Source organism: Boleophthalmus pectinirostris, unplaced genomic scaffold (genome assembly GCF_026225935.1).
Source record: "Boleophthalmus pectinirostris isolate CB_2022bp ecotype Guang Dong unplaced genomic scaffold, ASM2622593v1 HiC_scaffold_5, whole genome shotgun sequence".
Taxonomy (NCBI): Eukaryota; Metazoa; Chordata; class Actinopteri; order Gobiiformes; family Gobiidae; genus Boleophthalmus; species Boleophthalmus pectinirostris.
In genome coordinates this window covers 21,702,557-21,719,065 of record NW_026571404.1, presented here as the reverse complement: position 1 = coordinate 21,719,065, position 16,509 = coordinate 21,702,557, and the positions used below count along the sequence as shown (strand labels likewise).

The window sequence follows — 16,509 nt, the reverse complement described above, 5'->3', positions numbered from 1 at the left end:
ATAAGCTGAAGGCTGAAGATGTTGCTCCTATACCAAATCAGGAAACGTGCTGGTCTACGGGGCACCTCGCGTTGATGATTGATTTTTATTCAATAAGAATATTCTATATTGCTTTCCTCTGTTTATTTCTTTGTAGCTCAGAACTATTAACAAACGAAATTGCTTCAGTTTTCCCCTGTCTCCGTATTTTTTCTGGGAATGACAGTCCCCCACCAGGATCACAATGCTTTTAACATGGCTGGATGTCTGAGGGCTGCAGCAGCCTACCTGCTGAGAGAATTCACTGCAGGGCCAACCTGTCCTCTGTGAGCACGATTTATGACCTGGCCCCTTCCCAGGACCACTGCTCGGTTTGGAGATGTCGAATCCAGGCAGGCCTTTGAATTACCCAGCCTTTACATGTGCATATCCCACCCTCTATTTTAATGTGGAATTATCGAGATTCACTTATGGTTTCGCTTTTTGCCAAAGAGCTCTTTTGCATTTGTGAAAACAGTTGTGCATCTAATAGCCTATAATGGTTACAAACTACAGATGTGATCATTTTCCTATAATCTAATTTAACATACGGACCTTGTTACCTTGTAAATTTTAATGAAAACAAATTGTCATTCTGTAAGTTTATAGTGCTGTTTTCCTGGATATGATTATGGCCTAATTTAATTGAAACTTGAAAATAAATCCAATTTAATTAGAAGATGCCATGGCACTAAAATAAAATCTCTCATTTACTGAAAATGCTAAAGGCCCAAACTGTTTGCTATGCATGCTTAATTTTGCCTATTAATAAGTGATGTAATTGATTCATAAACATTTCTCATTAGAAATCAGAAGATAAAAATATAGATGGAGAAGTGTGCACAGCATCAAACTGACTGGAGTCAGTACCTGTGTTTTGTTTGATTAAATATGTCATAATCAAAGATTACAGCTTTGGCCATATATCATCCATCCATCACTCTGCCTGTGGCCAGCACTACAGTTCCATACTGTGCTCTGCTTCTTCGATGCCTTTGCAGCAAATTAAGTTAAAGCCTGCTTGGAAAAAGAAGCCCTTAAATGTTGCCATATGCAGGATTGCATGGGAACTTCCTGAGGAACACATGTTGTTCTGGGTTTGGTGAGAGGTGTTGAGGCTGTGTAGTCTGTAGAGGGAGACGCCGTATGCCTGACCACTCAGCAATGATAACACAAAACAGTATTGCACCAGAAAGCATCATATTTTATAGCAAACATCATATTAAAGACCTGTGATTTTTACCATTGGTCAGTTCTTGTTAAATCAAACCTGACAATTTGACAGCTCAATGTTAAGCTTACACGTATTGAATTTAGATTTGAGGAGGAAATAACACATAATCCTTACTCTTGTAACTTTTTAAGTGTCTACCTAAATCATGTTTAATTGTGACTTTATTGTTGTACTTGTTGTAGGATTACTGGGTATCATTGATCTTCAAGCGTCTGGTTGGTCCCAAGGTGTTAGGGGTGCGAGTGGCAGGTCTGCAGAGGAAGCCTCAGCCGGGGAGGGTCATCCGAGACAAACTCAGAATCTACGCCCACTGCACCAGCTTCTCCAAGTATGTCTAGCTCTTCATACAAATGTTGATCTTATTCTAGCTCCTTGTGAGCCTGTATCCTCTTAACCTTTGCAGCGCTGCTTGTGAATGACCTTGAAAGTTTAGATAGAAAACAGACGGCCTTGTTTTTCAGTTTTTTTCTCTGAATCCTTTTGGTGAACACCTGAGGCCTGAGTGTCTGCTTGGAAAGAACTAAATCTTCCCATAAATAAGCTTACCACAGACACCCGCTCATTCACAGCTCAGAGCCTATAAAACTTAACGGGTATCACTTATCAGGAGTGTGGGGCCAGCCCGCTGAAAGGTGTTCTGGGCCTTTATGCCTGGTCGGATTGGCTGGAGGGGTACAGAGGAGCGAGAGGGAGGACAATAAGGCGGTCTGTCCCAGGAGGAGATGAAGAGTGCCATCATGGACTTGTTCAAGGTTATCATTTAACCTGGGCCCATGGCTGTCAGCACTGGGCTAGACTTACGACCTTCTACCCAGACAGGAATCAATTACAGATCTTAGGTCGTAGTAGATGGTTCAGAGGTAGAGAGAAAACGCTTAAAGGTGCATTGTGGAACTTTTCTGGGTGAGGGTCCGCCAAATGCTTTTCTCCATTGAGATGTAACTGCCTTGTCTGGAATAATTCACAGTATAATATTAAACCTTTCTATTTTCATGGAGACCAAACCATACCTAGTTACAGGTCGCATCTGTGGAAATTCAACCCCACTCACAGTAAGAAGAATGCCTGTTTTTCTAGGTATTTTTGAGCTATAAAATCACCTGTAATTGAATAAAATGTAAAGTACTGTTTAATCTCATACTGTGGAACATTCCAGGCAGAGCAATGTCATATCCACAGAAACAAGCAGGTGACGGACCCTCCACCAGAAAAGTTACACAATGTACCTTTAACACAGAAAAATGGATGAGGCTTGAGTACATGACCAATTCTGTTATACATACAAATTATATGACATTACTTTACGTTAGATAGATCATTTGTCCTCCGGTCCCACTCTGGTCTGCCTGATCTGTAGAGTGTTGAGTGAAACATATGAACACAGGAGAATTTGCAAACTCCACAAATAAAGGCTGGTATGATCATGAAGTCAAACACAGGACCTTGTTACTGTGAGGCTTGAATGCTAATCACTCTGCCAACTTCAGCCACACTCGTTCATATTTCTGTGTATCACACTGTAAATATGTTGAAATTGCCCAAGCTTTAGTGTGGTTTCCAGAGCTATTTCATAAGTGGACACTCCTTTGCAGTGTAATTGGTTTGAATGTAGTATGTTTGCAGTGTTTTAATCCTATAAATGTGCTCAGGCTGTCCATCGTTTGAAAAGCCTTTACTGATTACAGATATTTGACATTCTCTGCCCTTTTACCCCTTTTAGTGGTTTGGATTACATTTTTCTCCCCTCTCCAGCAATCCTCAAACATCAAACAGGAACAACATATGTTTATATTTCTGGTTTTGGTCTGTAGGATCCTCTTTTAAAAGTCTTGAAAGGTCATTATCTCTTCCTCCATCTGACCATGTGATGTTTTACAGCAAGTCTCCGTCCACACGTTTTGTTTCTCAAAACAAAGGTTCAACTAAAAGATGAAACTCATCAACATGCATATTGCTCTTTTTAAATTCATTAAATATCAGAAATCCTGGAGGTTTTATCAAATTCCCCAGACACTCTGCCCAGAAAAGCATGCATAAAAAGCCTACCATCAGGCAACATAACTTTGGAGATGTGAAACTGTGTAGGTGCTAAGTGCGCAGAGTGGACTGTGTTATTCAGTGCAGCTGTGTTGTCTTTGTGCTCATATCTGGGCCCTTATTAGATTTATCATGTTTGTCTTATCTGCCTCACGTAGTTATTTACTTTGAGCTGGGATCCTTATATTAGGTCAGTCAGTGCGCTCAGCTCTCAGGAGTCCGTGTAACTCAAGAAGCATCGTCCACCACATTCACACCATTCGCCTGACCCTTAACAGCTTTTAATTTAGACTGCAGGAAAGAGAAAAGATTTTTTTTTTTTTTGCTTTTCTTTTTTGCTTTTCTAATATCAAAGTGTAGATTACAGAGTTAGACTTAGACAAACATTATTGATCCACACAGGAAATTATTTGGGCACAGTAGCTCACACATCACAATATATTAAAATAACAAAGAGCAAAAATATAAATGTTAAAAATGGTGATAATAGATTCAAAATAACTAGCAAAAATAACAAAAGACTGATGTCAAATAAAATATAGAGATATAGTAATACAAATATCTCTAAGAGGCCGTAAGGAGAAAACAGTGCAACAGTGCACAGGACATGTTATGCTGAATTTGCGGCCTGATAATAAGATATAGATTTTTACAGTTTTTTTTTTATTTTTTATGAATATGTATAAAATATCTTCTTTTTTTTTTGCTTTGAGTTACAGTGTTCATATATAAATGTTTTCAGGTTATCTCAATAATGCCAGGTAACTAACAATTCATAACTTAAAGTGACTTGACAATTACAATCTGATAGTTTGGACAAATAAGGCTGTTGGTTTGTGTGGACTGCATCCACAAATCTCCTCTGTTTTATTGAGTCTGATCCTTTTGTTAAGTGATAAAAATATCAAAGGCACTCTTCTCTTTGTAGTCATTTTAATTATGAGGAATTTTATCCCACTTGGCATCATAATATATGGCAGACCCCGACAGCAGATGTGAGCTGCAGACATTTGGTTTCTTGCACTAGCTTTTCCTGTAGAAATTAAATACGTAATGTAATGATGCTTATAATTTCTGTCCATAATTTCCAGTCATAACTACGCCAGAGGCTCCATAACCATCTACATCATCAACCTGCACCGCTCACGGAAGAAAATTAAACTAGCAGGAACACTACGCAACAAGACAGTGCACCAGTACCTGCTGCAGCCGTATGGCACAGAGGGGCTCAGGGCCAAGTAAGTGCAACTCTTTACATCAGTACATCTGTAGCATTCTTATAACAAGAATTCAAATTTGATAAAAGAAAATATCCGATAATTGATTATAAATTGATTAATTGATAATAAACAGAGCAAAGTTTCAGGACAAATGTTTAGAAGTTTAGAAAGAGCAATGAGTTTGTTTTCTTTTTGTTATTTTACTTAATATGTTTTCATATTTATTATATTATGAATTATAACCAGAAAATTTGGCTTATTTTAAGCATAATATCCATTAAAATGAAAGCATCCCCTCTCTGTGCTCTTTAAGCTTTGCCTGTTATTCTGTTTTAGGGCTAAGCCCTAGATCCTGCACTAACAGTCTAATGACTGAGGCCCCTGTGTGTGTGAGTTACACTATCCTCACACAGAACTAACAGAGCTGAGGCTGATCCTTCCATAACAGTGCACTGGCGAGGATGTTTGAGGTGTGACAACAGGATCGGGAGGCACTTATTAGGAGTGTGAGCTAACTATGGGCCTTTTTCAGGCCTTAACTGCTTTCCTTTACTGCAGCGCTGCATGGAGAACGTAGCAACACCAGATGTCTATAAATTTTAGGGACTTTATAATGCCAGTTAGGAGTCTGCTCCTGGCTTGTTTAGAGCTTTGAGAATTTCTTTGTCCTACCTGGTAAACTATTAGATAATTTTATGTCTATCTTTACATAAAGCATTTGAGCAAATCTGAATTTGTGAACTTTACAGTGAAACAGAAATACTGCTTACGACTACACATCTGTTTACTTTTGCAGCTTGATCAGCAGTTAAAATCAAACGATTGAAATCTAATTTAGAAATCATCTTTGATCATATCAGATCTTATTTAATGTCATTTTTATAATAAAAAGATCAGTTGAACAAAGAATCAGTTATATTTGTAGAATTGTTGGCATTGTTCAATTTCACAAAATTATTATTAATATTAGGTAGGTTAAGCAGGATTTTCTTGTAGCCAACTGTGAATACTATGTTAAAATGCAACAGTAGTCAAGGCAAAATTCAAAATGTCCAACATTAAAGTTTGGCAATGATATGGACAAAGTAGAATGTTGTATAATACTGTATTATATCTTTATAGTTAAACAACCAATCCTCAAGAAAGTAGATCAAGCAATGAATACGTGAAATGTGTATCGTTATAACTCTATAGCACCCCCTCCTGTACAAGTTATGCATTTTTATGGTGTGACAAAATACAGAAGTGTTTTTTTGTTTTTTTTTCTTTAACCCATAATAATGTTTGTTTTTCTGGTCTTGTGGGGCAGGCATGTCCAGTTAAATGGGGAGAAGCTGGTGATGTTGGACAATGAGACTTTCCCTGAGCTGAAGCCAAAGACTCTGAGGGCTGGACGGACAATAACTCTGCCACCGATGACCATCGGCTTTTACGTCATTCGAAACATAAATGCGTACGCCTGCAGGAGATAACATTTACTGCTTTTCATCTTCACCCAGACACTCATAAACTCTGTGAGTATGTCCTCAGATGGTCCAGACCTGTTGGTCATACTCATTCACAAGACACAACCAAACCTTTTTTCATTCAAACTGCTGCACTGAAGTTTTTGAGAAATTCCTACTCTCTGACTTACCCTATTTTCTAAAATGTGATTCAGTTATTGCTGTTGGTCAGGAATGTTAGTGTGATGAAAAATTAACAAAGGAAAATTGCAACCAAGTCTCTTACACAAGCTTCTGACTTTTTTTTTTTTTTTTTTCAAAAAAGGAAATGCATGTTTGCTAAATGCTATGCGGTGTGTGTGTGTGTGTGTGGGTGGGTGGGTGTGTGTGTGCATATGTCTGTATCAACAAAACTACTGAAGTGTGCAAAAGTGTGACGTTCCACTGAAAAAATTTATATTTTTTTTATTAGCCATATCATAGAACTTTTCTGTTGAAGCTATATTTTACATGTAATGTCCTAACGTTCTTCAGTAAAAGAAGCTGACAAAACAAGATTTATTTTCAATGTAATTTCAAAAATAAAATATTTACATTATATACCATATTAAATAATATATATTATATACCATATTATAGTTACATATTCAGTGATTATTATCAGAAAATATTATTTCTCTAGTTTGGTTAAAAAAAATGAAAAGCATATGTACCTAGATTAGGATTTTATCTGCGTAAACTGAATCTAAATTCATTTAAAAACTGAAAAACAAAAATAATAGACTTAACGAGACTATAGACTACAGTACAATCATATTTGCTGCTATGTATTATATTGTAGTGATCTTATGTTATTTGCATATTTGTACAGGTGTTTGTTAAAGACAAATATTGAGAAGATTACTGCTTATATTTTTGTTAACACTACACTTATTTATATGGTTAATATTATCTGTTTATAAGCTTGTCCAAAAGTATAATATAGTACGTATCTTTTTAAGTGAGCGAGCAGATGTGTTCCAAAGCCAGTTCACTCAGATTTATTATTATCAACAGAATTCTTACGGGGCCACTTGAACGTTCTGCTTTTTGTTGTAACAATGTATTTTATTTTTCATTTGCCAAAGTAGATACTGCCTTTATGTTTCCCTGTGTTTATATGGAGATGTTGTTCATATTTCTTTACAAAGTATTTTGTATGTAAAGTTTGATAATATTATTTTTGTACAAAAGTTTACATTGATAATAAACAGTTTGAACACCACATTGCATCATATATATTAGCCAGTAGCCAGCAAGCAAAGCATGTTTTCAAATTCCTATGTTAATTCAACTCGGTGCATGTTTTTTGAAGTACTAGCATTTCTTTCTCACAAATACAAAATATCTTCTGTTATTTTGAATAAACACTACTAACCCTGTAGTTTAGATCTGCACAAACATGTTCTTAAATGTTATTCTTGTATTAGTTTGTCAGTTCATATTTTAGTCTTTTTGGACTTCTTTTACTAGAATCCTGTTGGTAAAATATAAATTGCAAATCTAATCACAATTGTGATGTCTGTCAGAAAATTTGTTATTAGATATTTTTCACAAATTGTTCAGCCTCACTATGAGTTCATCATTTTAAAGAAACTTGGTTGGCTTTTTGCAATGAGAAGCTGGTTGTGTCATTATGGCAGCTGTTGATGAAAAACATGAATTCAGGAAGTTCAGAAGTTACAAAGCCCTGTTTTAGCTCCAAATTTCTCTGGTTGTCTTTGACCAGTTTCAGAACATGTAAAATGTTACAAAAATATCGTAATTTATACCAAATTTAAGTATAACTCACAAAAATCCAACAATGTGTTAAATTTGTGTTTTTCCTTTATGCTATACTTTATTGAATTTTGAAAAGTGAATCCAATGCTCCACTGTTCAATGAGTTGCATATTTCTTTGGCATTGATAGTTTTGTGCTACACAACAGCCTACTGGATTGTTTATTGCTTCTTGTTTTGTTGCTGAATCATAATATTACTGTGTTATTGTAACAAATTCCACTTTTGAAACTGCTTAAGCATTTGTTTTATCTTTTTAGTGCTTATAGTTCAGATGTTTTATCTTTATACTGGAGTTGACCTTTAAGGCACTGAGATCTTAATAAGTCCTGAGGGTTACTTCCTTGGTTAAATCTAATTGTGTTGTGATTTAGGAGCACTGGCCCAGGTCTAGCCACTCCTGCGTGACTGTGCCTCCTTAGTGGAGGTAACTGCTCGGCTGGCCTGCCCTGCACTGTTTATGCTCCAGATCCATTTTGAGACATGCAAGGCCCCTTCACCCTGTTAGCAAACACTGAGGATTTCTCCATGTTTACTTTGTATATACAGGAGTCAGCTTAAATAAGTTTTTTCATGAACGCAGGATCTCTTCAAAACTGATGGACTAGATTAGACCCTGGCCGAGACTTGAAACTCTGCATTTTGAAACATTTTGACTGAAGCAAGGTTAATAAAACATAAATATTTATGTTACTATGGGGTTCGTTGCACTGTGCAGGGCTCAGGCATACAATCTGGGGAATATTTGGATTTGTTGTAACCATCAAAACATTCTCTGGCCATAGAGTTTGGCGAACATTTCACTCTACATTATACAATGATGCTGGATTTTCAAGGGCAATTTGAAACCTAGTTTAGAGTTGGATTTATTAGACCCAAAATTTTTCCTTTCAATAAAAATTAAGCCAGACTGTATACATAATTATGACTAGGACTGTCATAGCAATTAACCATTTAAACTAAATAAACTTTATTTTGAATGGTGAACAGTCCTGATCATTAATGCCATATGCTACAGCAAGAAATAATAAATGTTTCATTTTTTTTTTTTTTTTTTTTTATGTTTTTGACAGTAGGATGTGACGATAATATATTTACACAATAAAAATTAGATACTCAGTATCAGTCAACATTTTTAAGTTTTGTTTATTGAGATATTTAGTCTGTCTGTAAGCTATTTTCTAAACTTAGACCAATAATCGACCCTTCTTATGTTAAATCTCAATCCACATATTTGAAATACCAAGCCATTGAGCGCGCGGTCATGCGGCCCACTTTCGGCTCCCGCACGTGACTTGCTTCTGCCTCGGTGAGCACAGCCGCGCGCGCACACCTCACCATGTCACATGACTCCGCCTGTAGCGGCCAAAGGAAGGATCCCAGGAGAAAGACGCATGTTGACATCTGCGTTGAAACCCCTCTAAATCATCCAGAAGCTCTCAAGTGGACACTGATGGTGGGCTCGTCTCGTCCGGAAAAGTGAGTGCTGTTGAGGCGTAATATAACTGTGCGTGTGCGTCTCACTTGCGCTGTTTGTAAGCGCGTCGAGGAAGTTTCTTTTGCAAGAAAAGTAAACAGTGGTGTGGTGTAAAACGCGGCGTGTAGTGTTCGGACTGGACTGTTCCATGGAATCAAAGATAAAAAACATAGGCTAGTCTATTTCAAAATATAAGCAAATGGTTCGTATCAGTGAAGGTAAACTTTTGGTGACTGGTGGTAGGTGGGGTGGAAGACACATTAAGATTTCTTTGAGTGAGCTGATTTCACAGTGCGTTAGAAGAAAGTAGGCCACTATTATTATAAGATAGTACTTGTACAGGAGTTCAAATACATTGCAGACATGCTATCTTTAGTTTGAACTAAAAAGACAAAGCTATAACTTTGTCCATTGTCCCAGCATTATTACTTTAGGATGTAAACACAGTACTTCTTTTTGTAGCAGGAAGCAGGGCATCCGTGGTCCACATGAAGTGCCTATTGATTGCCAGTGAGAGTGCGGAGGTCCTCTTCTACTGGACTGACCCAGAGTTTCAACAGAATATTCAGCAGCAGTATGGGGCGTCCCAGGAAGAAGGCCATGGGGTGAGACAGCCATATCTCCCAAAAAAGATTTTTTTTAATTGTCCCACAGCAGGGGGACCATTTTCAGTCGTCTTATCAAACTCTGTTTCTGCTCTGCTTTTTGTCTCTTTTCAGCTCCCAGCCTTTGAGGACAGCATCAGTACCCTGTTTGCCCCCATCATTATCTCATGCATCACGATGGTGGACCGACTGGGCGATACCTATGCCTCTTTTACCACTGAGAACAACCACATATATGTCCTACATCAGGTTAATAGAAACATGTTTTAGATTGCCCAGTCTACTATTTCATGGGAACAGTAAAGGTGTCAGTGTAGTTGGCTATTACAATGAAAAGGAAAGCCTGTCATGTGACTCCTGTGTTGGAATCAAGTTAAGCTTTGTCCAAATGTAGAGGACTACATTAGGCATCTCTCACAATAACCAATTTTGATACATGATAAATTGCTACAGAGATATATGATGATAAATGATAATATTGACACAGTAAGGCAAGATAATCCCAGTAAACCATTTTTAAATAGACAGTATCATTGAAAGGCATAAATTGCAACAAATAAGTCCTTTACAGCTCCTCTACAGCTCAAATCGTTACAACATTGTATTGTATTACAACAAAAAATACCCCACATCTCCCCACTGTTAAAAAGAAATTACACACAAACATGAATTGAGCCCCAGAATATATAGTTATATTGTGTAATTATTGTGACAGGCCTACACTATCTGTCAGTCAGTACTATACCTAAAACGTTGTTCCTTAACACAGTCTTAGAACACAAATGTACAACCTCTTCATATCCATAGCATTTTGCATTAAATAAAGGTTGTGGCAAGGATATACAGCAACATATAGCCACACCCTAATATTGGTATATTGGTAATTGGTATGTTTGTTAGTGGTTAAGCAGCAGAGAATAGTTGAGAAAATGTGCAGTAATAACAAGGTGATGCTAGAAAAATGTGATTAAGATTAATTATGATTAACAACTTAAATTATTGAGAAGAAAATAGTTAATAGTTAATGGCTTAATAGTTGTTAAATACAATAAATAACATTACACATATCATTAATAGGTAATTTACACAAATAAATAATTAATTAATGATTTATTATACCATTACTACAAGTTAGCAATTAAGATGTGGTCCCTAAACTAAGGGGACCAACCGTGTATCAGCTATAAAGTTTTAGATCCTTCCTCATTTGTTTTTAGCAAATTAAAGGTCCTGTATTATGCACTTTTGATTCTTCTGAGCTTTTAGCCATGTTAAAAAGTTGTTACCTCATCATGAACATACCTGGAGTTGTGTTTTGTTTCATTCACACATGTTTGAGTAATCCTTTATCATTAGTCTGTCTACATCTGCAAAGCTCTTTCACCTTGTGATCTCATGAAGAGGTAGTTTTCAAGTTAACAGCTACCTTTTACCTTTTGTCCAGTAGACAATGGCAGAGCTAAAAAGATTCAAATGATTCTAGTGAAGGTGTATGGAGTTAAAATTACCACATGACATCAAAAAGTGGAACAGTGTGTTATCTGTTTGAGAGAAGAACTGCAGGATTTGTGTGTTAAACTTGTTTGACTGAAACAAAACACAACTCCAGGTATGTTTGTGACGAGGAAACAAGATTATAACATAGATCAGAAATAGCATAATATGGTAACTTTAACTAATTGTGTTTTGAACAATGAAAAAGTGACAACTGATGACCAAAGTGTTGTTCAATATCATTTAGTTAACTTAATTTATCTTCCTGGTTTGGGTATTTCCACACCCCACTAATTCTACTTCTGTCACAGTAATATCCTCAACTTGGTACCTTCATGAGTTTATGTTGCAGTTTGACGAGTGTCTCTATATTGCTGTGAATGGGGATGGAGACGAGGATGAGGATGACCTAAGGAGGAAGATCTATGTGATGAAGAAGATGATTGAGGTGCTGTTTGGGATGGTCACCTTAAGCAGCACCCTCTTGCGAAAAGAGTAAGGGAAAAAAACAAAGTGTAAGGGAAAAAAAAACAAAATGGGTCAATATAATGTGTTAAGTCATACGTTGTATTTTGTTCTTCCTTTTTTTTTTCTTTTACAATGTGTGTATTCAGACTTCGACCTCAAGACACAGAGCAACGAGCAAGGCTATGGAAGCAACTACAGAGTTTACTGGAGACATACAGCCACCTACGTGAAAATGACCAAAGTTTTTTAGTGGAGGTAAAATGCATAGATGAACTAGTATATTTCCTGTTACTCATCCTTGATTTTTTAAGATTGGGATTAGAAAAAATTATTCATGTTTGAGTCATAACATTTTTAATTCAGCCACATTACAGAGAAGTGCAGACCATAAAAACAAGCCTTTAAAACGCAGATTTTATGAGTGTGAGCACATTAATGAGGCGCAGCAGGAAATGTGGTGAAACATGCAGGATCATTTAGACCTTCTCTGCACACGAGCACCTGGACTGACTTAAGAGCACATGTTCACCCAGACTAATGCCCAGCCATCATCTAACCATTGACACTAATAAGGAGCTTATAGGTCAAATGTTTACAGTATTACAATATTTACCACTAATGTCCTCATGTCTCTTTGATTTCATGTCTTCTTCAGGCAGTTGAAAGGCTGATTCACCCAACACTGTGTGAACAATGTATAGAGTTTTTGGAGCGACGTTTAGTCCAGCAGTTGAACAGCAGTGCGGAGAGAGTGGGAGAGGAGGTGATGCATGCCTTCATACTGGTTCACACAAAACTACTGGCTTTCTACTCAAGGTAAATTTAAGTGTTATACCTTGATGAAAAAAAAATTACTAGAGCTCGATCAACATGGGCTTTTTCATTACTTTTACTGATTGTTTAGAAGCCAAAGAAACCGATGGCTCATAAGGTCTGCCGATATTTTTGGGTCGATATGTGTGGCCGATTTTGATCATTTTGCCCAAATGATCTCATTTCAATTAAGTACAAACTCATCCACAACATTTTTTTACTACAAATTGTGTAAGAGAGCTGTTTTGCGATACCCTCTTTGGACTAAAGTGTTCAATTGAAACTTTCTACATATATTATTTAAGCATAATTAGGCAGCTGGTTTATATTGGCCACTGCTGGAGATATCAGCCAAACAATATATCTATGTCTCTACAGCTTACATGCATTGATTTTAATGTAGCTGTATTTATTTATCTAACCTTAGAAGAAGCACATGAAGTAGGTTATTATTCTTTGTGGCTACATGAAGTTAGAAAGATATTTTCAATTTAAACTGCTGGCAACAAAAACGTATCAGTACAATATTCCATTAGTAATTTACTGTCTGTGATTAGTTATTTTATTCTAATTCTTAATAGCAGGGGTTAACTGAAAATGTTTGCATTTTCTTTCATTTTCACTAGCCTTCAATGCTTTCGCTGTTTACAGTTCTCTCAATTTACAATAAATCTGTTTTTATTTTGTTGCTCAGTCGCAATGCAAGTTCACTGGTCACCTCAGATCTATTGACACTCATTATAATGGCACAGAATATGTATCCAAGCAGCACAGACCTGGACGACGCTGGCCCAGAGGTAAGGGTTAACAAATACAGAATACACCACTCATTGTTTAGAAATTAGTTTGCAATCCGTAACTGTTTACTTTATTGTTTTATGAAGGACGGAGAGAGTACATCTGGTTCTGGGCCTGATGTTTTTTACACTCCTGAGCCTTCGCCCACTGAAGAAGACTCTGATAGTTCCAATGGCTCAAGTATGTTAAAGGAGTTAGCTCAGTTAGCCTACAGATTGTAGTGTATACATTTTTACAAAATTATAAATTTTATATACATTTTATATACGTTATATATATATATATATATATATATATATATATATATATATATATATATATATATATATATATATATATATATATATATATATATATATATATATATATATATATATATATATATTATTTATTTTTTTATTTTTTTTTTTTAGGTAAGATAGAGAAAGTCAATGACATTCCTGTCTTTGAATTTGTGGACCCAGACATCCAGGTAGTCTTGTGACTGTATTGTACTTTTTTCTTTTCTTTTTTTTTTTTTTTTTTTTACAGTGCATAGATATCTAGTATTTAATCTAGTATTTTCTTTTTAGATGGCTGAGGACAGCTTACAGACTTTGAGGGTACCCCCTCCTGACCCAACCACTCCCCAAAGAGTTTTTTTGGAGGTATCAAACAAAGAGGGCTTGTATCCCATGATGCCTCACTCCATGTACTGTCTTCCACTATGGCCTGGAATCTCTCTAGTACTACTAACTAAAGTATGAATGACACTGATTTTTGTGTCAAGGTTTGTTTTTTAATTACCTACCAAATTTTGTTTTAACATTAGATTCCCAACAATTGCTTGGCAATGTCCATCTATGGGTTTCTTGAAGCATTTGCAATGGTGGAGAAGCGTCTTCGAGAGGGCCATGAAGGTTCAGCCGCTACGAGAGGTCAGCCTGCTATTAATGACTTACGAGGGAAGCTGGACAAATTCATCAAAGCCCTGGGCCCCAGTGACATCCAGGTAACAATATACAGCTTACTGTATATCTGCCCAGCTGCATTTGACTTTCATGTGACATGTACTGCCATAAACCTATAAACTTGTATTGTAATAATGTTTTTTTTTTTCAGTCTATACCCCTATTGAATGTTTGGACAGAATTCAAAAACAGAGCATTTGCCAAAGGAGGACCAGGCTTTACAAAAGAGTGAGTCTCTGCTTCCACCAACAGGAATCAAAGTGTAATTGCAGTTAAGAAAACAATGCAATGTAATGTAAAAATTTAACTCTTGTTTTAGTCTGATCCCTTGGTGCAAGAATATGAGGACCCAACTTTGTGGCATATACCGCCAGTGTTTCCTCATTGACTCTGGGTCACTGGACACTCCTCGTCATTTGAGTCCTGGTCTACAGGAACGGGCTCAGACCCTGGTCCAGTGAGTATAGGAATTTCCTTAAAGCACTCATATGTCCTTAAAGCTCATCTATGTTTAAACAATTGCTTTTCTGTTTTGTATTTTTAGAGAGAAACTGATGGACTGGAAGGAATTCCTGTTAGTTAAGAGTAAAAGAAATATTACCATGGTCTCATATCTTTTCATGATATAACCGTGTTATTTATTTTGTAATGTAATGTATTGCTCTTTCACGAACTCCAACTCCAATTGCCAGTTGCCAATTAGATTCATTAGCCTTGACCCACATATTTTTACTTATTTGGAGGAGTTTCCTGGTCTGATCCATTTCATTTGTGTTGATCGGTCAACGGGACAAATGATCGCACCATCCCTGAATGTCACAGAGCACAATACATCTGAGCTGGGGAAGGGTCCAGTGGCTCAGTTCATCAAAAGAAAGGTGAATTGGCATTAAAGGGCCCATGTTGTGCTATTTTCAGATCTATGTTATAATGTGGTTTTCTTCATCAAAATATAGTTGTGTTTTGTTTCATTTGTACATGTACACAAACCATGCATATTTAGAGTTCTTCTCTCAAGTGGAAAACACTACTGTATTCCATACACCTTCACTGGAATCATTTGGATAATTCCAGTCTAGGAACAAAAATGGGACAAAATATTTTGGGCTTTGGAGATGTAGCTGGGCTAATAATAATAGTAATACAGGACCTTTAAGAATAATGCAGTGCAAACATTTCACAAATATGTGATCTTTTTACTTTACAGGTCTGGGGACTAGTAAATACAGCGCGAAGGTACCTCCAGAAAGGCTATTCCACTGTCACACTACGAGATGGGGACTTCTACTTTTGCTACTTCCTTTGGTTTGAAAATGAGACGGTAAGTATCGGTCTTCAACATTGTAATTATTGATGTGATAAAATACTACATTCACTTGTCATCTCTTTTCAGGGATTCAAATTGGATGCTGTGGACTTGCCTATTCTACCTGATGACTCAGCACCAATTGGGATGCTCTCCTGGGACTACTACAGGTTGTAATTTCATTTACGTAATCTGTTTAAGTGTCTTTTTTAAGATCACTGCAAAGAATATGATTTGTGATGCAGGAAGTTGCGGCGTTTTTACAGTAAGAACCACCAGGGGGAGGTAGTCCGATGTTTTGAGCTGTTCACCATTCATCTGGGCATTATCCCTAGTGAAATTATCCTCCAACACTGCAGACAGCTGGCAAGTAAACTGTGGGAGCCCTCCCGAAACCCACTGCTCTAGAGACACAATATTGCACTTATTATTTTGCAACATATATGTACATCCAATCCCTGTTGGACCATAACTAATGAAAACTGTAAGTCCGTGCTTTATAAAGTCGATTGTCATTATGTCTTAAGCACTGAATCTATGTTGAAGCGATACACTTTATTTGTGTACATTTTGCTTCTTATGAATGTTTCCTTTCATATTTATGTATAACACTTTGTCACAAATGTCATGTTTCAGGTACTGATAACATTTGGTAATGTAAAATGCACATTTGCCTTATATATTAAAATAAGTTATCTACAAAACACTTTTATACTCTTATTTATAGTAATATGTAGTAGATTAACTGTGGAACATTTCCATGATAGTCCTTAACTCCAATGGGACCTTTGGTGCAAATTGTATATATATAATGTGTGTGTGTGT

The 16,509-nt window shown here is 36.6% G+C and overlaps 2 protein-coding genes across 4 annotated transcripts in view; both read left to right on the top strand.

Moving 5' to 3' along the window:
- The window catches only part of hpse2 (heparanase 2), a 29,105-nt gene extending 22,968 nt beyond the window's left edge, over positions 1–6,137 (top strand). The window contains exons 10-12 of the mRNA XM_020921135.2: positions 1,435–1,580; positions 4,381–4,527; positions 5,819–6,137. Of these exons, the coding sequence (XP_020776794.1) occupies positions 1,435–1,580; positions 4,381–4,527; positions 5,819–5,981 (456 nt within the window). The 3' untranslated portion in view covers positions 5,982–6,137. The remainder of the gene's footprint in view (positions 1–1,434; positions 1,581–4,380; positions 4,528–5,818) is intronic.
- Positions 6,138–9,097: 2,960 nt separating this feature from the next.
- hps1 (HPS1 biogenesis of lysosomal organelles complex 3 subunit 1) lies at positions 9,098–16,393 on the top strand. Of its 3 annotated transcripts, XM_020921345.2 has the most exons (18): positions 9,098–9,252; positions 9,713–9,855; positions 9,970–10,104; positions 11,702–11,844; positions 11,964–12,072; positions 12,473–12,633; positions 13,325–13,427; positions 13,515–13,608; positions 13,842–13,900; positions 14,001–14,168; positions 14,240–14,419; positions 14,530–14,606; positions 14,698–14,835; positions 14,923–14,988; positions 15,112–15,256; positions 15,586–15,699; positions 15,772–15,854; positions 15,930–16,387. In XM_020921345.2, exons 2-18 carry the CDS (start codon positions 9,739–9,741, stop codon positions 16,090–16,092), a joined length of 2,055 nt encoding a protein of 684 aa, XP_020777004.1. In that variant the 5' UTR covers positions 9,098–9,252; positions 9,713–9,738; the 3' UTR covers positions 16,093–16,387. The 3 variants fall into 3 exon arrangements, with proteins under 3 accessions (XP_020777004.1, XP_055018774.1, XP_055018775.1); XM_055162799.1 differs by lacking the exons at positions 9,098–9,252; positions 9,713–9,855; positions 9,970–10,104 and having other exon boundaries at positions 11,722–11,864; positions 15,930–16,390; XM_055162800.1 differs by lacking the exons at positions 9,098–9,252; positions 9,713–9,855; positions 9,970–10,104; ... (2 more) ...; positions 12,473–12,633; positions 13,325–13,427 and having other exon boundaries at positions 13,561–13,608; positions 13,987–14,168; positions 15,930–16,393.
- The last annotated feature ends 116 nt before the right edge of the window (positions 16,394–16,509 follow it).